This window comes from Nerophis ophidion, linkage group LG20 (assembly GCF_033978795.1).
Source record: "Nerophis ophidion isolate RoL-2023_Sa linkage group LG20, RoL_Noph_v1.0, whole genome shotgun sequence".
Classification (NCBI taxonomy): Eukaryota; Metazoa; Chordata; class Actinopteri; order Syngnathiformes; family Syngnathidae; genus Nerophis; species Nerophis ophidion.
In genome coordinates this window covers 41,463,883-41,487,882 of record NC_084630.1, presented here as the reverse complement: position 1 = coordinate 41,487,882, position 24,000 = coordinate 41,463,883, and the positions used below count along the sequence as shown (strand labels likewise).

At 41.2% G+C, this 24,000-nt stretch overlaps 1 protein-coding gene across 1 annotated transcript in view; it reads left to right on the top strand.

Annotated features, from left to right (window-relative positions):
- The window catches only part of lrba (LPS-responsive vesicle trafficking, beach and anchor containing), a 971,728-nt gene that overhangs the window by 143,015 nt on the left and 804,713 nt on the right, over window positions 1-24,000 (top strand). The window contains exons 22-25 of the mRNA XM_061881243.1: window positions 11,010-12,125; window positions 13,484-13,665; window positions 16,345-16,498; window positions 19,977-20,157. Of these exons, the coding sequence (XP_061737227.1) occupies window positions 11,010-12,125; window positions 13,484-13,665; window positions 16,345-16,498; window positions 19,977-20,157 (1,633 nt within the window). The remainder of the gene's footprint in view (window positions 1-11,009; window positions 12,126-13,483; window positions 13,666-16,344; window positions 16,499-19,976; window positions 20,158-24,000) is intronic.

The following is a 24,000-nucleotide window of genomic DNA, read 5'->3' as shown; positions in this document are numbered from 1 at the left end:
CACCTCCAAAGACATGCACCTGGGGATAGGCCCCTCCCACTTCCAAAGACATGCACCTGGGGATAGGCCCCTCCCACCTCCAAAGACATGCACCTGGGGATAGGCCCCTCCCACCTCCAAAAACGTGCACCTGGGGATAGGTTGATTGGCAACACTAAATGGTCCCTAGTGTGTGAATGTTGTCTGTCTATCTGTGTTGGCCCTGTGATGAGGTGGCGACTTGTCCAGGGTGTACCCCGCTTTCCGCCCGATTGTAGCTGAGATAGGCGCCAGCGCCCCCCGCCACCCCAAAAAAGGGATGGAAGGGTAGAAAATGGATGGAAGTCGCACCGTCCGAAAATGCATAATAAAGAAGGAAAAAAACATATATAAGTCGCACTGGAGTATAAGTCGCATTTTTTGGGGAATTTATTTGATAAAACCCAACACCAAAAATAGACATTTGAACGGCAATTTAAAATAAAAAAAGAATAGTGAACAACAGGCTGAATAAGTGTAGGTTATATGAGGCATAAATAAGCAACTGCTATGTTAACCTAACATATTATGGTAAGAGTCATTCAAATAACTATAACATATAGAACATGCTATACCTTTACCAAACTATCTCTCACTCCTAATCCGTAAATCACATGAAATCTTCTTCCTGGATGTCTCTTCTAAACAACTCTGCCAACTCCAAAGGTATGCGCCGCTTCCTCTTGTCCTTTTCTGCTGCATATTTCACTACGTCCAGCTTGTAATCTGCACTACATGATCTCCTTTTCGCTGCCATTTTCGTTCACCCCTCCTTGGTTTTTATAAGTTACCACAAAATACACATTTTGTGTATTTTGTGGGGAAACAAAGTTCTCCAGATGCATTCTTGTGCTATTAGATAACTACTGTAAGTATTTCCTCATGTAGGGGCTTGGTCTGTTTATTTACTCAACTGCAGTAAGTAGCAGGCATCTAATAGGGTAAGACTTCTGTTGTACAAATCTACTTTGAGAATCAGAACAAATGATAGCATCTACTCGTTGGCCTGGTGGTTAGAGTGTCCGCCCTGAGATGGGTAGGTCGTGAGTTCAAACCCCGGCCGAGTCATGCCGAAGACTATAAAAATGGGTTGGAATTGGGGGTGAAATCACCAAAAATGATTCCCGGGCGCGGCCACTGCTGCTGCTCACTGCTCCCCTCACCTCCCAGGGGATGAACAAGGGGATGGGTCAAATGCAGAGGACAACTTTCACCACACCTAGTGTGTGTGTGACAATCATTGGTATTTTAACTTAACTTAAATAGCTCTCTGATTAGTGCCCAGGAGCAGGTGAGCGCCCCGAACACTAATCAGAGGCAGGTGAAACACAAACCCAGGGGTACAAAAGAACAGAACTGAGGTAGTCAAAACTAACAGAACAATACATGATCCGGGTAACGGATCATAACATTCTTTTTAGTACGACCTGTCACTCGTGAGCCGAAAGAAGCCCTTCACAGTCGACTAACGCAGCAGCTGTATCGGTCTTCTTTTTTTTTGCTTTACCTCTTAAGGCCCAAGGTGTTTTTTTACATGCTTTTTGTTAATTTCTCTTTGCTTATTGGACCCTAATTAGAATAAAAACTAAGAATTATCTTTTGATATGATGTACGTAGTCCATAAGTACACAAGTGTGTACTTCATTTTTAGTGACATGCTAATTCTTATTTTTACACTTTTTTTTTTCTTCTCAAATTCCATTGTATGTTATACTCTTCTGACACCACCAGATGGCAGTATAAGTGTCCACATAAGTGGTCTTAAGACCCCAATTCAGTAGTGTACACAGTTTTGGAAATAAGGGCTAAAAGGTGCTTTTAGTTCTTAAAGCGACACTCATATCGAAGCATGGAGACACACTTCATGGCTCTGGTGTTTCATCGCGTTTCAGCGATTCAGCTAACACTCTTAAGTTACAGTGGGCTTTTTTGTAGATAGTGTGAGAAATTTCAAGTCAATCTGCTCAATGGGGTTTAATAACACCTTGTCCAAAAAAATAATAGCAAAGCATGTTTTGGCACATTTTCAACTAGGAGTACAAGAGTTTGCTTCCACAAACACAAGTGTAATTTCATCCATGGAAGTGTGAAGGACGCGGGCAGATTATCGGCATGATTGGTGTGCCGAAACGGACGAGAGGGCACCTTGGGTGGGAGCGTGGGCAGGAGCTGGGAGGAATGTCGTGTCAGCGTGCACACCTGCACCCACATCTGTCTTGCACGCCCGCGATGGCAGCTTGCCATGCATTAAACTGACACACGACTAACGCACCAGGGCGGTATAGCTCGGTTGGTAGAGTGGCTGTGCCAGCAACCTTGAGGGTTCCAGGTTTGATCCCTGCTTCCGCTATCCTAGTCACTGCCGTTGTGTCCTTAGGCAAGACACTTTACCCACATGTCACCCACACTGCTTTAAATGCAACTTAGATATTGGGGGTCACTATGTAAAGCGCTTTGAGTCACTAGAGAAAAAGCGCTATATAAATATAACTCCCTTCACTTCACTGTGCTAGCGTTAGCAAAAAACGGGGGTCGTACAATTCAGAATTTGACCAAAATCTGTGTCCTGGCAACCGAAAAAAAGGGAAAAAGCTTTTCTGTCCTGTCTGCTCCGTCGAAGATGGCTAAGTCGACAATAATAATAAAATACAGAGTAAAAACAAATAAAGTAGGGTTTTGTCAATAATCATGTGGCATGAAGACATTGATCACACTTCACTGTTTGTACCTTGAGTTTCAAAGCAGAATTGTTTTGGAATTGTGTCTATATTTCACAGTCTTTATGTTAGACAAGTGCACATGTTTGTTTAATTTTTAATTTATTCTAACTTGTAAATAAATGCTGGCAAAAGTCAGCTAGCGATGAAGCTAAAAGGAGTCGCTCTAATTAACCTCCATTATTGTATTATATACACACTAAGTAAATATGTAATGTAGTAACATTCATAATCACATGTAATATATACATGATGTAAGTATATATATAGTATCTAGTAACATTCACAATAACATGTAATATATACATGATGTAAGTATATATATAGTATCTAGTAACATTCACAATAACATGTAATATATACATGATGTAAGTATATGTCATGTAGTAACATTCATAATAACATGTAATATATACATGATTTAAGTATTTAGTAACATTCATAATAACATGTAATATATACATGATGTAAGTATATATGTAGTATCTAGTAACATTCATAATAACATGTAATATATACATGATGTAAGTATATATGTCATGTCGTAACATTCATAATAACATGTAATATATACATGATGTAAGTATATATGTCATGTAGTAACATTCATAATAACATGTAATATATACATGATGTAAGTATATATGTAGTATCTAGTAACATTCATAATAACATGTAATATTATATATACTTCATTTATTTAAGTATATATGTAGTATCTAGTAACATTCATAATAACATGTAATATATACATGATGTAAGTATATATATAGTATCTAGTAACATTCATAATAACATGTAATATATACATGATGTAAGTATATATGTCATGTCGTAACATTCATAATAATATGTAATATATACATGATGTAAGTATATGTCATGTAGTAACATTCATAATAACATGTAATATACACATGATGTAAGTATATATGTCATGTAGTAATATTCATAATAACATGTAATATATACATGATGTAAGTATATATGTAGTATCTAGTAACATTCATAATAACATGTAATATATACATGATGTAAGTATATATGTCATGTAGTAACATAACATGTAATATATACATGATGTAAGTATATATATAGTATCTAGTAACATTCATAATAACATGTAATATATACATGATGTAAGTATATATGTCATGTCGTAACATTCATAATATGTAATATATACATGATGTAAGTATATGTCATGTAGTAACATTTATAATAACATGTAATATACACATGATGTAAGTATATATGTCATGTAGTAACATTCATAATAACATGTAATATATACATGATGTAAGTATATATGTAGTATCTAGTAACATTCATAATAACATGTAATATATACATGATGTAAGTATATATGTAGTATCTAGTAACATTCATAATAACATGTAATATATACATGATGTAAGTATATATGTCATGTAGTAACATTCATAATAACATGTAATATATACATGATGTAAGTATATATGTCATGTAGTAACATTCATAATAACATGTAATATATACATGATGTGAGTAAATATGTTAAGGAGTAACATTCATGATAACATGTAATATTTACGCATTTTGCCTGTTTGGACGGCGTACTCATTTCAGAGACGCAACACAACATTCACTTTTGCCTCCAGCTAAAACCACAACAACACTACTACTCATCATGGCAGACTTCAGTGGAGACAATAAAGACTGCTTTGGGACAAATGATAACTTCTACTTTTGAGACTGAATATAAAGAGGATGACAAGTTTTAAACTGATCCAGCTGTAGTGAAACACTAAGCATCATGTATTGCCAATAGCTAAAAAAGATGTATACATTATGAACAATACATTAATCACTTACTGTACAATGTCTGCCTTCACTGGGATGTTCATAACTTTTACCGTTTAAATGAAGAGTTATTCAAAATCCTCACGCAGGTAGAAATGAAATAGAACAAATGAGTGTCTTTTCGTGTCTTTCTCACCATCTCAGGTCTAAGTTAAATGTCACAGTAGAGCAACTTCTTGGTTTATGTCCACAACCTTCTACTATCCAGGAGAGAGGCTTGATTTATTATCTACAATGACCTCTCAACAACTCAGAGGCGTTAGCACTTATAATAACAATATCAATAATTCTTGCTCAATATTCAGGTTATGACATGTAAATAAAGTATTTTTTTTTTTTGTGTATTTTTTTTAAGGTTCATTATTAGCGACCCTGTACTGGCTATTTTATCATAGAATGCCAAAAAAAACAAAAAATGTGCTCTTATCTTACATAGGGATTGTGAATGACGGAATTATTTCTACTGTTTTTCCTTTGAGCATTGATTATACGCACATGTATACATACATACACATATAAACACATACGTAGAAGGGAGGGTATTCTTCAAAAACATTGCACATGTCTTTAATGCAGCAGTTATAATCCATCCAACCATTTTCTACCACTTATTCCCTTTGGGGGTGCTGGTGCCTATCTCAGCTACAATCGGTGCATGTCTTTGGAGGTGGGAGGGGCCTATCCCCAGGTGCATGTCTTTGGAGGTGGGCGGGGCCTATCCCTAGGTGCATGTCTTTGGGGGTGGGAGGGGCCTATCCCTAGGTGCATGTCTTTGGAGGTGGGAGGGGCCTATCCCTAGGTGCATGTCTTTGGAGATGGGAGGGGCCTATCCCTAGGTGCATGTCTTTGGAGGTGGGAGGGGCCTATCCCCAGGTGCATGTCTTTGGAGGTGGGAGGGGCCTATCCCTAGGTGCATGTCTTTTGAGATGGGAGGGGCCTATCCCTAGGTGCATGTCTTTGGAGGTGGGAGAGGCCTATCCCCAGGTGCATGTCTTTGGAGGTGGGAGGGGCCTATCCCTAGGTGCATGTCTTTGGAGGTGGGAGGGGCCTATCCTCAGGTGCATGTCTTTGGAGGTGGGAGGGGCCTATCCCTAGGTGCATGTCTTTGGAGATGGGAAGGGCCTATCCCTAGGTGCATGTCTTTGGAGGTGGGAGGGGCCTATCCCCAGGTGCATGTCTTTGGAGGTGGGAGGGGCCTATCCCTAGGTGCATGTCTTTTGAGATGGGAGGGGCCTATCCCTAGGTGCATGTCTTTGGAGGTGGGAGGGGCCTATCCCCAGGTGCATGTCTTTGGAGGTGGGAGGGGCCTATCCCTAGGTGCATGTCTTTGGAGGTGGGAGGGGCCTATCCTCAGGTGCATGTCTTTGGAGGTGGGAGGGGCCTATCCCTAGGTGCATGTCTTTGGAGATGGGAAGGGCCTATCCCTAGGTGCATGTCTTTGGAGGTGGGAGGGGCCTATCCCCAGGTGCATGTCTTTGGAGGTGGGAGGGGCCTATCCCTAGGTGCATGTCTTTGGAGGTGGGAGGGGCCTATCCCTAGGTGCATGTCTTTGGAGGTGGGAGGGGCCTATCCCCAGGTGCATGTCTTTGGAGATGGGAGGGGCCTATCCCTAGGTGCATGTCTTTGGAGGTGGGAGGGGCCTATCCCCAGGTGCATGTCTTTGGAGGTGGGAGGGGCCTATCCCTAGGTGCATGTCTTTGGAGGTGGGAGGGGCCTATCCTCAGGTGCATGTCTTTGGAGGTGGGAGGGGCCTATCCTCAGGTGCATGTCTTTGGAGGTGGGAGGGGCCTATCCTCAGGTGCATGTCTTTGGAGGTGGGAGGGGCCTATCCTCAGGTGCATGTCTTTGGAGGTGGGAGGTACCCTGAGTACCCGGAGGGAACCCACGCAGTCACGAGGAGGACATTCAAAAGATCACGAATTTGGGATTAAACCCAGGACCTTCGCATTGTGAGGCAGACACACTAACCCCTCTTCCATCAATTAAGATGATTATTCGATTTGTATCCTTTTTAGCCTAACTCACCTGCAGCCACAATATTTTTTCAAGAGATGACTTCCACAAAGTACATCCGGACATGACATGGCGAGCAACAATGTCCCCACAAAGAAGGACAGCAACAACTTAAATAGCCTTGCTCGCTACCATATCGCTCAAAGGAAGACATGGAACTGCTACAGAAGTGCACTTCTGCCATGACGCTCCCCCGCCGAATTCTTATTGGTTGATGCGTGTGTGACGATTGCTGACATTTTCTTTGTCTCTTCCGCAAATGGGATGAATAATAATATCAAATATTGTGTAATCTGCAGCACATGATTTCCTTTTCGGTGCCATTTTTGTTCAGCCCTTCTCAGTTTTTATAACTTACCGCCAACGATGAAATGATCCATTTTATTAGCAACGGCAGTAGCATATAGCACAGGGGTAGGGAACCTATGGCTCTAGAGCCAGATGTGGCTCTTTTGATGACTGCATCTGGCTCTCGGATAAATCTGAGCTGACATTGCTTAACAGGATAAGTAATGAATAATTCCACTTGTAATCACAGTGTTAAAAATAATGTTCAAAATATAAAATATTGTCATGCATTTTTATGTTCAAGAAGTTGGTAAGAAGTCATTTATTTATTATTGGTTAGTGTGGGGCTTGCCCTCACTAACCAATAATAATTCAGACCACCAAGCACTGGCATGAGAGCCAGTTTCAAGGTTACAATATTGTTTTATTTTTCAATAAGTCTCTCAGTTGCTTTCCAGCAATTGTCTTTTTCTCTGTCGTTATCGCTCGCGCCCTGGTTTCTAGCCCCAAGCCTGTCTCTCCTCCTGGCTGCTGCTTAGAACATAGCGACAGGTGATCAGATAAAAAGGCCCAGGTGGGCCATCTACGCATCTGTCGCTGAATTCGAGGCCTGTCCTGGCAATACCCTGCTTCGCTGCAGGCTCGCAGGCCACGCCCCCTCCATAGTTAGCTTCAGAATAACAATATTATCACAAAGAATAACAGACCTCTCTAGAAATGTTGGTCTTTCTTAAAAATGCACGCGTTTTGTTGTGTTCAGTGTTAAAAAAAATATTATATGGGCGGCATAGCTCGGTTGGTAGAGCGGCTGTGCCAGCAACTTGAGGGTTGCAGGTTCGATTCCCGCTTCCGCCATCCTAGTCACTGCCGTTGTGTCCTTGGGCAAGACACTTTACCCACCTGCTCCCAGTGCCACCCACACTGGTTTAAATGTAACTTAGGTATTGGGTTTCACTATGTAAAGCGCTTTGAGTCATTAGAGAAAAGCGCTATATAAATATAATTCACATATGGCTCTTACGGAAATACATTTGAAAATATTTGGCTTCTTGGCTCTCTCAGCCAAAAAGGTTCCCGACCCCTGATATAGCAGTTAGCGTCCCATGACCCACAATGCACTTCTGCCATGACCCTCTCCCGCCGAATTCTTATTGGTTGACATGTGTGTGTGATGATTGCTGACATTTTCTTCCTCTCTTCCGCGAATGAGATACATATTATTATTTGCTATTTTACGGTAATGTGTTAATAATTTCACACATAAGTCGCTCCAGAGTATAAGTCGCACCCCCGGCCAAACTATGAAAAAAAAAAACTGCGACTTATAGCCTGAAAAAATATGTTTATTGACTATTTGTCAGAGTATTGCATTTTTTTTTGCAGTTGCATGCTTTCCATGTATGCTCGCGTGCCTCCCGAAGCATTTTGAACACATCCCACATGGACCACAGCGCTCCGACTGCAGCCTTTTCTTTTTTAATTGCACACACTGCTAAACGTCCAATTAAAGCTAAATGAATGGCGGGCAGGTTGCGACGACCACGAGGGGAGGGAAAAGAGCGGCGCACTCAGAAGGCAGCTATGGATTAGCAGTCAGTGCCTCCCACTACGGAAGATTAATGAGCAGCCTTGTAGCAGGCTAATTTAGAACAATAACGCCTAATTAATTACAAACAATCAGCCTTTTTCTTCCCTGTTACTTTCTTCTTATTCCAATTAGTCAATTTCTTGCTACTCCGCTGCTTCAATTTGTATTATTATTATTTTTTTTTCACCCTGCTTCCTGCTGTCCAAATAGCCTCAGGTTCAGGGGGTGTAGTTTCTGTCCTCCAGCCCCAGTGATTAATGCGAGCTCTTGAATTAGGCGTGGGAGGACCCTTGTCCATGCCGGACACGCGCTCGCCACAGCTCGCCGTCACGCCGGCTGATCGTATCTGCCGCTAATCTACGGCCGCTTACAAGGATGGGCTCTTCCTCAAACGCCACCGCCGACCATTGTCGCTTATAGACGAGCAGTCAGGGGCCGGAGACGCCGATTGAGGTTAATCGGTGGGAAGTTGCTGCACATACGAGATGAAGGGAGTTTTTAAACCACACTTTTTCTGCAGGCAAGCTACTTTTCAATGTACTAAGTGGAGGGGATCTACTTCATTCATATATATCATTTATACCAGACCTGGGCAATTGAACATATTTTTCCGAGTATTAGTCGCTCCGGAATATAAATCGCACCGGCCGAAAATGCATAATAAAGAAGGAAGAAAATATATATACGTAGCACTGGAGTATAAGTCACATTTTTGGGGGAAATGTATTTGATAAAATCCAACAGCAAGAATAGACATTTGAAAGGCAATTTAAAATAAATAAAGAATAGTGAACAACAGGCTGAATAAGTGTAGGTTATATGAGGCATAAATAAGCAACTGCTATGTTAACCTAACATATTATGGTAAGAGTCATTCAAATAATTATAACATATAGAACAGGAGTCGGGAACCTTTTTGGTTTAGAGAGCCATAAAAAGCTAAATATTTTAAAATCAATTTCTGTGATTTTAAATTTCTGTATTTTATATTTTATGGCAGTGTGTTAATAATTTCACACATAAGTCGCACCTGAGTATAAGTCGCACTCCCGGCCAAACTATGAAAAAAAAACTGCGAAAAATATATCAATGGCATATCAAATAAAATTTAAATAAGAATGTTATGCCTTTTTTTTTTTTTTTTGCAATCTTCTGAGGTAAATATCAAATTTTTTCCACAGGCTAATAATACATTTGAAAATAAAATAACAATAATGAATGAAGCAAACATTCAAGCCTTGAAGTAGCAAGAGAAAATGCATGAATAAAACGTTAATTATTGGTCAGTTTGCTGGAAGTTTCCCGGAAGAGTTAGTGCTGCCAGGGGTTCTGGGTATTTGTTCTGTTGTGTTACGGTGCGGATGTTCACTCGAAATGTGTTTGTCATTCTTGTTTGGTGTGGGTTCACAGTGTGGTGCATATTTGTAACAGTGTTAAAGTTGTTTATACGGCCACCCTCAGTGTGACCTGTATGGCTGTTGACCAAGTATGCTTTGCATTCACTTGTGCGTGTGTGTAAAAGCCACAAATATTATGTGACACGCTGTTAGTATGGAGGAAAAGCAGACGTGACGACAGGTTGTAGAGAACGCTAAAGGCAGTGCCTTAAATGCACGCCCCCAATATAGTTGTCCAGGTGGAAATCGGTAGAAATTCGGGAGAATGGTTGCGCCGGGAGATTTTCGGGAGGGGCACTGAACTTCGGGAGTCTACCGGGAAAATTAGGAGGGTCGGCAAGTATGAGTATTAGCGGTGAATGCGGTGTTATAACACCGGCGGGCCAGCTCTAATGCTAAATTGATATTGCCTCAAGGGCCAAATTAAATTATAAGGCGGGCCAGAGTTTGACACCCATCGTTTAAGGCATCCAGCGGGGCATCATAACAAAATTAGGCAGAATAATGTGTTCATTCCACGACTGTATATATCGGTATCGGTTAATATTGGAATATGTATATATATATATTTAAGAAATACTTGAAAATATACACCCCCCCACCACACACACACTCACACACCTCAACACCGCCCCCATCTCCTGAATTTGGAGGTCTCATGGTTGGCAAGTATGAAAGTAGTACGTCATCAAATTATTCAGACAAATGTAATAATTACAACTAAAGTGTACCTTATAATTATTCTAAGCATGCAATATATACATTTTCATATTATTTAAATAACAGTAAATAGTCCCCTTTTGGCTGAATAAACATAAAGCACCTCCCGGAAAATGTAAATTAACTTCAACATCATTGAGGCTCCCACAGTTCTATTAGAAAATGTTTGGCGTCTTTACATTGGAAACAAATGGAAATGTTAACCAAACTGGCAAACTTGGTGGAAATTAAATAGATGGATCAAGAAATAGATATTTTATTAATCGTGAAATAGAAATTCACAAACGAGGCTTGAGCTCTCCCGTACACTATTGCTTTATTTGGCAAGGAAATGTTTCCCTAACTTTAACCAAACCTAGTAAAAATAGGATTCTAATTCTCCAGTACACAGCAGCCACATTTGTCTTTTACCTTGTGTATTTTTAGGTCACCTTTGAGCTGCACAAAGACGGCCTGTCCCGTATGTTCCGCCAGTACCAGTCTGCGGGGTCTCTGGGAACCATCCGAACCGTGTCTGGAGTCAGCCAGAGCTCAGAGACAGCGGTTTGTGTGAACGGACAACCAGCAGAGGGCACGCCCCCGTCCACCGTCATCGAGCTCACTGTGGACTCAGAGCCTTCCGCCGACCCGTCTCCTGGAGAGGCGTCCATCACTGTGTCCCAAGTGGTGGAGGATGAGCAAAAACTGGCTTCTGATGATCAAGCTGAGGTTCAGGTCGTGGAGGCTTCTGATGAACAAGCTGAGGTTCAGGTCGTGGAGGCTTCTGATGAACAAGCTGAGGTTCAGGTTGTGGTCGATAAACAGGATGAAAGTGCAAACCAACAAGTGGTTCAGCAGACTGAAGATAACGGCACACAAAAACTTGGAACAGGTGATGACGAGCTGGTGAAAGATGTGGACAACAAAAAAACATCTCTGTCCAAAGACCCTTCGGATGAAGTAGACTCAGTGACTCCGGTGTTGTTGGAAGAAGTCTGCAACCATGACCAAACGTCCCCGGAGCCCGCCACCTCTCTGGACAACAGCGCAGTGGGCGGTGCCTCGGTTTTCAATGAAGATTTGGTTGATGTGTCTTCTGTTAGCGACAACCAAGAGGAGTACTCGAATACTTTGGCTGCATCCGAAGACCAAGTGGGGGCGACGGTAAAGGAGGAAGAGGGAACAGGGGGAAATGACGGACAAGACTTGAAGGAAGAAGACAAAGAAAAGGAAACAATTATAGTCCAGGAAACCAATGAAGGTCAGAGTGTAGAGGCTGCACCAGGTGACACACCAGAACTAAATGTCACAGAGCCACAGAAAGAACCAGTCCAAGAGGAATTGTCGGACCAGCAGCCCGCCGTTACCTCTACTGACCAGGAGACGGCTGCTGTCCTTTCATCCCTCTCGGACGCCACAACCACCAGCACTGCTCCCGCTACGGTGGACGTTCCATCCAAAAGCTTAGTACCAAGCCCTGCCGTCCAGAAGACCAAAGAGGTCAAGATAGCCCGACTGGATGTGGCCAACGTGGCTTTAGACACCGAGAGGCTGGAACTGAAGGTATTCATCTTTTTCATTCCTTAGCAGGATTTTATCAAAACAAACACAAAACCTGCAATTTCTCAGGTGGAGCATAATCCAATTTGTTAGTAGAAATAATAGGATCCAAGGTCGTAATTTCGTCATCATAGATTCTGTACTAACTAGCGGTATGAATCTTTGGGCATCTAACGATTCGATACGATTTTGATTCCTGGATTAACTATTTGTTTCAGAATCCATTCAAACCGATCCTCGCAATGTATAACTTGGTATAATAATTGTTTTAAAACTTTTTCGAAACCTGTTTGTTTACATGTTCTTTTATTTCTCTTTGGGCTTACTGGACCCTGATTAGAATAAAAACTAAAAATCATCTTTTGATGTGATATACTTAGTCCATAAGTACACAAAAGTGTTTACTGACATGCTTATTCTTATTTTTGCACTTCTTTTTCAAAATTCCATTGTGTGTTATACTCTTCTGACACCACCAGATGGCAGTATAAGTGTCCACATAAGTGGCCATAAGACCCCAATTCAGTAGTGTACACAATTTTGGAAATAAGAGCTAAATAAGATACTATGTCACCCCGATTCAAAATGGATTCACACTGCAAAAAGCAGTATCTCGATTCGGGTGTGAATCTTTTTTTTGTGCACACTGCTAACTGTTCTAAGCAATTTTTGTAATTGTCACTCAAGTATAAAAAGAAGTCAAGTGTTTTTTATCAAGGCTTAGTGGCCACATGCGACAGCACCTTTTAGCTCTTATTTCCAAAATTGTGTACACTACTGAATTGGGGTCTTATGGCCACTTATGTGGACACTTATACTGCCATCTGGTGGTGTCAGAAGAGTATAACATACAATGGAACTTGGAAAAAGAAGTGTAAAAATAAGAATAAGCATGTCAGTAAACATGAAGTACACGTTTGTGTACTTATGGACTAAGTACATCGTATCAAAAGACGATTTTTAGTTTTTATTCAAATTAAGGTCCAGTAAGCCCAAAGAGAAATAAAAAAACATGTAAACAAACAGCTTGGGCCTTAATAGGTTAATATAATAAATCATGTAAAAGTGACCTGAGCGACATTTTTGGGCAACTTTTGAGACATTTTTACAAACGTTTTGGTCGGATTCCAATCATTGCATCTATGCGTTTCAAAACTGATATGCTAACTTTATTGAACTCATTTACTAGTATTTTCTACAAACATTGGAAATAGATGTATTACATCCGTCTTAAGATATAATCTGACTAATGCTCCCTATGTTTAGCAATTGCTGGCAAAAAGTAGTTTTCATATCAGCAAGTCGGCCACATTTCTGGTAACTAGATGATAATAATGCTTTTTGTGGGCGTGTTTGTGTAGGAGACAAGCCAAGGACCAGCGGCAGCCACCGCCGGTCCCTCAGGCCAGCCGAGAGAGAGCGGAACCTCAGCGCCGCGATCCACCATGTTCCGCATCCCAGAGTTCCGCTGGTCCCACATGCACCAGCGTCTCCTCACCGACCTGCTGTTTGCCATCGAGACAGACGTGCAAATGTGGAGGAGGTAAGGGCAGGTGTCCGGTTATCTGACACTGAAACAGAATTGGTTTGATTTTATCAACTGTTTTAATTTTTAAAATACATGTTTTGGTTTAAAAGGTGTGTGTGCAACTTTGCCTAAGTCACGTTTTTCAAACCAAAACCTATAACAACCACCGGCTAGCTTATGTTACCATTAGTGGTTTAACAGAACATTAAAAAAAGTAAATCAATGAGTAAAAAAATATATAAATAAGTAAGGAAATACAGCACAAGCCAAAAGTTAGGACACACCTTCTCATTTAATGTGTTTTCTTTATTTTCATGACTACCGTATTTCCTTGAATTGCCGCCAACGCGCTCATTGATTTCAGTTTCAGTTTATTTTCAGTCTAACAAAAACATATTCAAACATGGATCACGATTCAAAAATGAATAACATGACTGAAACAGGAAGAAGCAAAAAAGCTTATATGCCCAACATAATTTTTTTTACATTCAATTAAGTTACCTTTTCTAATAATTTTGTAATACAAAAAGAAATATCGTCATTCAGCGTTTACATTTAAGTTGCCCTTTAACAAATAATACAAAAATATGTACTTACACACATGCTTTTTTTTTGTAGATAGATAAACATGCATACCTTCTAAATACAACATTTAACCAAACAAACATAAATTTCTAGTTCACATAACTTTTTAGAATACATTGTGACATGTTCTTTTTGAAATTAAATACTGAGTCACTCATTTGTATTTCTTTACCAACAGAATTCCACAAATGAACACCGAGAACAGATAAACTTCTACGTTTAACAACTAGTCTTGCTTTTGGTCAAATAAACTTAGATTCATCTCTTAGATTGTATTTGCTGGTCTGTAGAGAGAAGTATTTTGGAATTCCATCTGGAAGAGTATTTATTTTTGCTTTGAACATTATCTGTGTTATTTTATAATAAACAATATCTTGAAATTTCACAAGTTTTGATTTAACAAATAATGGATGGGTATGGTCATAATATCCTGCTTTGTTTATTAGCCGTACAGCTTTTTTTGCAGCAAAACAATGTCATTAATTATGGTTTTAAAAGTGGTTCCCCAGAGTTCTACACAGTATGTCATGTATGGAAGTATCAAAGTATAATAAATTGTTAACAAAGAATTATAATTAAGTAATTCTTTAGTTTTATACAAAACACCAAGTGTTTTTGATATTTTTGTTTTTATATAATTTACATGTTGTCTCCATGATAATTTATAATCAATTATTTATTTTAATATTTACTTCATTAGATACCTCAGTTTTGGTACCAAATATCATAAATTTAGTTTTAACCTCTTCTCACTCTGGCGTCTACCAAAGGCATGCGGTAAATTTAGGCCTGCGCTTATAAATCTGAGTGTGATGTAAGGATACCATCATGAAAAGCACATTTAATTAAAAAAAAAGTTATTATGGTCTTACCTTTACTTATAAATGAAGTCCATGCACAGCTCCTTCTGATCAAAAGTATCGATAACTTGTTTATAGAAGTCTTCCTTATCTTTCTTCAATTTTAAAAGTCTCTCTGTCTCGATGGAGATCTTCCTTTATTACCTCCTGCTTCGATTGAAAGTCCAGTTTAGAAAACTGTTTTATTTTAGATATGTAAAAGTGCAGGCGAGAGGAAAAAATAAACGATGGCTGCTCACTCTTGCTGCTTGTTGTCACTTCTCCTGCAGCAGAGTAGTCGCAAGAAGGATCACTAGCGCCCTCTACCACCAGGAGGCGGGAGTCATTTAATGACTCATATTTGACACACGCAGCTACGGTATATTAATAAAACATAGCTGCTTACTGTTCTTTTTAGCATATTCAATAGCTTGGACCTTGAATCCTACTGAATAGCTCTTAATCTTCTTCCCTTTATGCGATTTCAAATGATTGAAATCAGCCTCCTCCATTTTGAAAATGATGACAGGTGAAGTGTCATTCGTGACCTGACGAGTTTGACCCGGTTGGAAATTCTTGGCATATGCTAATTATTTCAAGGCAGGCGCATACTATATACCCGGCGGCAATTCAAGGAATTACTGTATGCTCCAGTGCGACTTATACATGTTTTTTTCCTTCTTTATTATGCATTTTTCGGCCGGTGCGACTTATACTCCAGAGCGACTTATACTCCGAAAAATACGGTAATCAGAGTAAAGGGCGGCTATTTTGGAGAAACTAGAATATAAAACATGTTTTCAGTTATTTCACCTTTTTTTGTGAAGTACATAACTCCACATGTGTTCATTCCTAGTTTTGATGTGACAACCTACAATGTAAATAGTCATGAAAAGACATTGAATGAGGAGGAGGCGTGTCCTGAACTGTACATCTGGTAACTTTGAAACGACAAATGATGCTTGTCGTCATTTGTCGTTTCTACCGCAAGTAAATAACCGCGATGATGAAAAGACTTGATGAGTATGTCATGATGCCACAGCACAGTGGAAGTCTTTCTGCTGTGTGCTCAGCTACCCAACTAACCACAGCAACTGCTGCCAGAGCTCTGAACATTGTCACACCTTATTCAGGTCTGTAAATTACGTGAAGAGCCGTAGGATGGATGCCTCGCAGGGGCGATCCAGACAGCTTTTATAGCAGGTTGCAGTCTGCCGTGTGGCGTACAGAATCCATCTCCTCACGTCTACGTCCTTCTCTCGCTTTTCAGCCACTCCAGCAAGACGGTTCTGGACTTTGTGAACAGCGCCGACAACGTGGTGTTTGTGCACAACAGCGTGCACCTCGTCTCCCAGGTGGTGGACAACCTGGTCATGGCCTGCGGAGGCATCCTGCCGCTGCTCTCCGCCGCCACCTCCTCCTCCGTGAGTGCACAGGAAGTTATCCATCCGCATTGACCTTTTGCCAATCGCATTAGCCCGCTGTTAGCTGCTCCCCTAACGTTGTTAGCTCGTGTGTGGTTTTTTTTTTTACTGCCGTCTGACCTCAGCGTCTGTGGCTTTTTTTATGGGATTCTTTGCTTGTGTGACCCGGCCAAGTCTGTTCAGAGGCAGATTTATTTGTGCCCTTTGCTACTAAATGTAGTTATAGATAGCCGTCAATTCCTTTGCAAGTTTAGTTCTCAGGTTTAGATGCCTCGTAAAAGTAGCCTACTGTAATTCCTCCGCTCCAGTAGCAGCAGCATTTCTACACGTGGCATCTGTAAAGCTTATATTTAAGGTGGATTTTGAAGGGGATGAAAGAGACAGGATAAGAAATAAAAATAGGACATCCAGACACCCTTTAGGGACCGACCATAATAAAATGTATATTAAAGTTAAAGTTAAAATGCCAATGATAGTCACACACACACACACACACACTAGGTGTGGCGAAATTATTCTCTGCATTTGACCCATCCCCTTGTTCAACCAAACATGCTTTGCTCTGATTAGGGGGTACTTGAATTAAAAACATGTTCACAGGGGGTACATCACTGAAAAAAGGTTGAGAACCACTGCTCTAGTGACTTTACATAGTGAAACTTATTATCTACATTTTTAAGCTGTATTCAAACCAGTGTGGCACTGGGAACAGTTGGGTTTAGCGTCTTGCCCAAGGACACAACGGCAGTGGCTTGGATGGCGGACCTGGAACCCTCAAGTTGCTGGCACAGCCGCTCCACCAACCGAACCAGGCCTTCCGTAAATTAAGTTAAAGTAGCAATAATTGTCACACACACACACTACATGTGGTGAAATGTGTCCTCTGCATTTGACCCATCACCCTTGTTCACCCCCAGGGAGGTGAGGGGAGCAGTGGGCAGCAGCGGTGGCAGCGCCCGGAAATAATTTTTGGTGATTTAACCCCCAATTCCAAGCCTTGACGCTGAGTGCCAAGCAGGGAAGTCATGGCTCCCATTTTTATAGTCTTTGGTATGACTCGGCCGGGGTTTGAACTCTCAACCTACCCATCTCAGGGCGGACACTATATTTATAAATACTAAGTTATATTTAATATAGCTCGGTTGGTAGAGTGGCCGTGCCAGCAACTTGAGGGTTGCAGGTTCGATTCCCGCTTGTGCCATCCTAGTTACTACCGTTGTGTCCTTGGGCAAGACACTTTACCCACCTGCTCCAAGTGCCACCCACACTGGTTTAAATGTAACTTAGATATTGGGTTTCACTATGTAAAAGCGCTTTGAGTCACTTGAGAAAAGCGCTATATAAATATAATTCACTTTACTTCTTTAGCTCTTTTTTTCCAACCAAAAATACTTTGCTCTGATTAGGGGGTACTTGAATTAAAAACATGTTCACAGGGGGTACATCACTGAAAAAAGGTTGAGAACCACTGCTCTAGTGACTTTACATAGTGAAACCTAATATCTACATTTTTAAGCTGCATTCAAACCAGTGTGGCACTGGGAACAGTTGGGTTTAGCGTCTTGCCCAAGGACACAACGGCAGTGGCTTGGATGGCGGACCTGGAACCCTCAAGTTGCTGGCACAGCCGCTCCGCCAACCGAACCAGGCCTTCCGTAAATTAAGTTAAAGTAGCAATAATTGTCACACACACACACTACATGTGGTGAAATGTGTCCTCTGCATTTGACCCATCACCCTTGTTCACCCCCAGGGAGGTGAGGGGAGCAGTGGGCAGCAGCGGTGGCCGCGCCCGAAAATCATTTTTGGTGATTTAACCCCCAATTCCAAGCCTTGACGCTGAGTGCCAAGCAGGGAGGTAATGGCTCCCATTTTTATAGTCTTTGGTATGACTCGGCCGGGGTTTGAACTCACGACCTACCCATCTCAGGGCGGACACTCTAACCCAGGGGTAGGGAACCTGTGGCTCTTTTGATGACTGCATCTGGCTCTCAAATAGATCTTAGCTGACATTACTTAACACGATTAGTAATGAATAATTCCGCCAGTAATCGGTGTTAAAAATAACGTTTAACATATAAAACATTCTTATGCATTTTAATCCATCCATCCGTTTCCAACCGCACCTGTTCAATAAGTCCCATCAATGGTAAGCAGTCCATCCATCTATTCTCTACCGCTTGTCCCTTTTGGGGTCGCGGGGGTTGCCGGAGCCTAGCTTAGCTGCATTTGGGCAGAAGGCGGTGTACACCCTGGACAAGTCGCCACCTCATCACAGGGCCAACACAGATAGACAGACGACATTCACACTCACATTCACACACTAGCGACCATTTAGTGTTGCCAAAGAAGTATTTTATTCATTATTGATTAGCTTCAGAATAAAAATGATAAAAAATATAAGACTTATACTAGTAGGTCTTACTTAAAAAATGCATGCATTTAGTTGTATTCAGTGTTGAAACATATGATACGGCTCTCACGGTAATACACTTTAAAAAATTTGGCTTTTATGGCTCTCTCAGCCAAAAAGGTTCCCGACCCCTGATCTAACCACTAGGCCACTGAGTAGATGCTATTATTTGTTCTGATTCTCAAAGTAGATTTGTACATCGGAAGTCTTACCCTATTAGATGCCTGCTACTTACTGCAGTTGAGTAAATAAACACAGCAAGTCCCTACATGAGGAAATACTTAGTTGTCTAATAGATTAGATTAGATTAGATTAGATAGTACTTTATTTAGTCCGTCAGGAGAGTTCCTTCAGGAAAATTACAATTTTCAGCACAATCCCATTCAAGATCAGACAAACATTACAGGGAGACAGAACAGGATCGCTGACAGGTCTGCCGGCTTCCAGCGCCCCTTACAAAAAAGATGAGATACAGGTAAACAGGGGGGATGGGAGAAAAGAATAGAAGATTAAAATAAAATAAAAAAAATCGGTCTTAGCCTGGGCCCTGGAGTGGGGGTGCAGACTGAGACCAAGGGGAAAACAACTCATAGCCATAGTACACATCCCTCTTCCATGTGTGTAAGAGGGAAACATCAAACATCAAAGAACACAGAGGACATTAAAGACATTAAAGCAGCAGATACAAGCAGACACTTCTACATACAGCTATGAATAGAAAGTAAAATAAACATACACTGTGGTGGCCTCTGCGGTGTTCCACGCCATCGTCTGCTGGGGTGGAGGGAGCATGGCCAGAGACAGAAGCAGACCCAACAAAGCAACCAAGACAGCCGACTCCACTCTCGGCCAGTGTCCAGTCCGCATAATAGCACAAGAATGCATCTGGAGAACTTTGTTTCCCACAAAATACAAAAAAAGTGTATATTTTTTTTAATCCTACTTAGTTACTTGTCCGTTCCTGCCGCGAAATATCTTTCCTCACGCGTCCGCTTGCCATCGGACAACGTTCCTAAAAGCGTGCATCTCGACTCAACGCCACTCCTTTCTCATCTTGGCCGGCAGCACGAGCTGGAGAACATCGAGGCGTCTCAGGGCCTGACGCTGGAGGCCTCCGTCACCTTCCTGCAGCGCCTCGTCAGCCTGGCGGACGTGCTGGTCTTCGCCAGCTCGCTCAACTTCACCGAGATCGAGGCGGAGAAGAACATGTCGTCGGGCGGCATCCTGCGCCAGTGCCTCCGCCTCGGTAAGACACACTTTGCTGCCTTACTTATTTCAAGGCTGAGCTCTGATAAATGGCCTTTTCTTTCATCTCCTATGCTGGCCAAGCCCTCCATCAGCTGTTGTGTTGTGTACCCAGCTCTCTTCCCCTATCGGCTCTCCCTTATCGTGTTGTTATAACCCCCGCTGCATGGTAATACCTTTTCAAATGGCTGCTATCCTGATATAGTGATTTACCCATAATGGCCTTGGCTGCGCTACCTCGGGGCTTTTCGCCTCCCTTTTATTCCAGGCCGTTAAAGTTTCATCTGGTAAGTGCCAAGCCTCATACTTAGCTGTGCATGTGTACATTATTTAGCACCGCTACATCCATCATGCATTGTTCCGTACACAGCCCAATCATCCTATTTGTCCTCTTTACTACAACAATGTAAAAACAGGGGTGCCCACTACGTGGATGGCGGAGGGTGTGTCAGTCCATCACACGCCCAGGCATTAAAAAAATAGACCATGACGTCACTTGATTGTCACTTGATTGACTTTCAAGGCACCCGGGGGGTATTGTGAGATGATGCCGGCTACTGTCAGATCATTATTAAGAAAAAACGACCGACAGGAAGGCCAGAAACACTTTATTTCAACTAGGGATGCACCGATTAATCGGTAACCGAATATATTCGGCCGAATATGGCAAAAAAAGCCACATTCGGCTTTCGGTGGAATAAGTTAAAAACAAGGCCGAATAGTGGCGTGTGACGCAATTTTTTGACAAGGTGACGCAATCAACCAACGTGCAGTGACGTTGGGATATGTTGTGTACCTGTATAAGTGTATGAGGTTACAAGCACACACTTATTGAGATTTACTTGAGCCTTCTGTTTACATTATTAGCCTGTTGTGTAGGCTACCTGTATAAGTGTATGAGGTTACAAGCACACACTTATTGAGATTTAGTGGGTCCTCTGTTTACATTATTAGCCTGTTGTGTAGGCTACCTGTATAAGTGTATGAGGTTACATGCACACACTTATTGAGATTTACTTGAGCCTTCTGTTTACATTATTAGCCTGTTGTGTAGGCTACCTGTATAAGTGTATGAGGTTACAAGCACACACTTATTGAGATTTAGTGGGTCCTCTGTTTACATTATTAGCCTGTTGTGTAGGCTACCTGTATAAGTGTATGAGGTTACATGCACACACTTATTGAGATTTACTTGAGCCTTCTGTTTACATTATTAGTCTGTTGTGTAGGCTACCTGTATAAGTGTATGAGGTTACAAGCACACACTTATTGAGATTTACTTGAGCCTTCTGTTTACATTATTAGCATATCTACTGTGGCTAAGCAGACTTTTGCCAAAAGGACAATAATTCATTTGTTGTGGGTTTATCCACTTTAATGCACTTTATTTTTGGGGGGAATGCATGTTTTGTTTGAAGGCCTAATATAAATGAAAAACGTGCTTTTTTTGAAAAGCAAAGGCTACTGGAATATTTAAAAAATGTCAATATTCAATAAAAAATTACTTTATTTGAAAAACATGTCTAAATATTTATTCTAGGCTATTTATGCAATATTAAAAAAATTGTGAAAAACTGCATTCATTATTCGGTATTCGGCCTTCGGCCAAGCGTTTAAATTTTATTCGGCTTCGGCCACAAATTTTCATTTCGGTGCATCCCTAATTTCAACATACTCTCGCGCCGTACCTGCCATCCAAACTCTAAAGACCGACTGCACAGTTCCTGTCGTCTGTCAGGACTAGGACGTGGGTGTGGATTATTTTCCCGAGGTGCAAAGTGATTGGAGTGGACTTTGGGGTTTGTTTTTTCCAGAAGGCAAAGAAAAGTTGGCGCGGGCAAGGCGTGAATGCAAGTACATATTTTTATTCAACACTATAACTACAAAACAGGCGCACAAGGGCGGAGGTACAAAACTGGGGGGGCGGTATAGCTCGGTTGGTAGAGTGGCTGTGCCAGCAACTTGAGGGTTGCAGGTTCGATTCCCGCTTCCGCCATCCTAGTCACTGCCGTTGTGTCCTTGGGCAAGACACTTTACCCACCTGCTCCCAGTGCCATCCACACTGCTTTAAATGTAACTTAGATATTGGGTGTCACTATGTAAAGTGCTTTGAGTCACTAGAGAAAAGCGCTATATAAATATAATTCACTTCACTTCACAACTGACTAAAGAAACAAAACTTGCTCATAAAACAAAACACTTGCACAATGGCATGAGTAACAAACAACTTCCTTGGAAAAAGACAAGGGGCATGGATCATTGGCATGGATTTGGAGAGCGTGATCAAGGGTGATAGATGGTGGAAGAAGGTGGTAGACGGTGATGTTGCCAGGATGAAGAACAGAAACAGACAGGCTTAAATAGCAGTGACATAATCAGTGAAAACAGGTGTGAGACATGAGGACAGAAGAAAACTAATGGGTAGTCATGGTGACAAAACAAACCAGGAAGTGCAAAAACAGGAACTGAGTGGCCAAAAAACAAACAGAACACGACTAAAACAAAACATGATCACATAGACATGACATCTTCACAATAGAAGCCCTGCTTCATCCTGCCTGCGCTAACAAATTAAGAGTCTCCGAAGATTAGGGCATACAAGCTAACAAGCTACGGAGTTTGCCGCTCTTGTAAAGTGTATAAAAAGGAGTAACGTATTTTTCGGACTATAGGTCGCAGTTTTTTTTCATAGTTTGGACCGGAGGTGCGACTTATGTGTGAAATTATTAACACGTTACCGTAAAATATCAAATAATATTATTTATCTCATTCACGTAAGAGACTAGACGTATAAGATTTCATGGGATTTATGGATTAGGAGTGAGAGATAGTTTGGTAAAGGTATAGCATGTTCTATATGTTATAGTTATTTGAATGACTCTTACCATAATATGTTAGGTTAACATAGCAGTTGCTTATTTATGCCTCATATAACCTACACTTATTCAGCCTGTTGTTCACTATTCTTTATTTATTTTAAATTGCCTTTCAAATGTCTATTCTTGCTGTTGGGTTTTATCAAATACATTTCCCCCCAAAATGTGACTTATATATGTTTTTTTCCTTCTTTATTATGCATTTTCGGCGGGTGCGACTTATACTCTGAAAAATACGGTAATATGGCAAAAAGCTGTTCCAACAGGACAATGACCACAAACGCACGTCAAAAGTGGTAAAAGGAACGGCTAAATCAGGCTAGAACGATGGTTTTAGAATGGCCTTCCCAAAGTCCTGTCTTAAACGTGTGGACAATGCTGAAGAAACAAGTCCATGTCAGAAAAACCAACACATTCAGCTGAACCAGACCAATTTTGTCAAGAGGAGTGGTCAAAAATTCAAGCAGAAGCTTGCATATGGCTACCAAAAGCGCATTATTGCAGTGAAATTTGCCAAGGGAAATCCATCCATTTCCTACCACTTGTCCCTTTTTGGGTCGAAGGGACATGTAAACAGATATTAACATTGCTGTATGTATACTTTTGACCCAGCACATGTGCTCACATTTTCAGTAGAGCCATAATGAATTCATAAAAGAAGCAAACTTCATGAAGTCAACAAGTATGTGCTCCAATCAGTACATCACAAAAAAATAAGAGTTGTAAAGATGATTGGAAACTCAAGACAGCCATGACATCATGTTCTGTACAAGTGTATGTAAACTTTTGAGCACAACTGTATGTTGTTGTCTTCATGAAAGAAAGGAATGTTAATAATGATTGTATTATCATTGAATACATTTCACTTGTTAACCTCTCTTTCAGAAATAAATGAATATAAATGAATGAGGTAGATCCCCTCCACTTGCTACATTGAAAAGTAGCTGGCCTGCAGAAAAAGTGTGGCC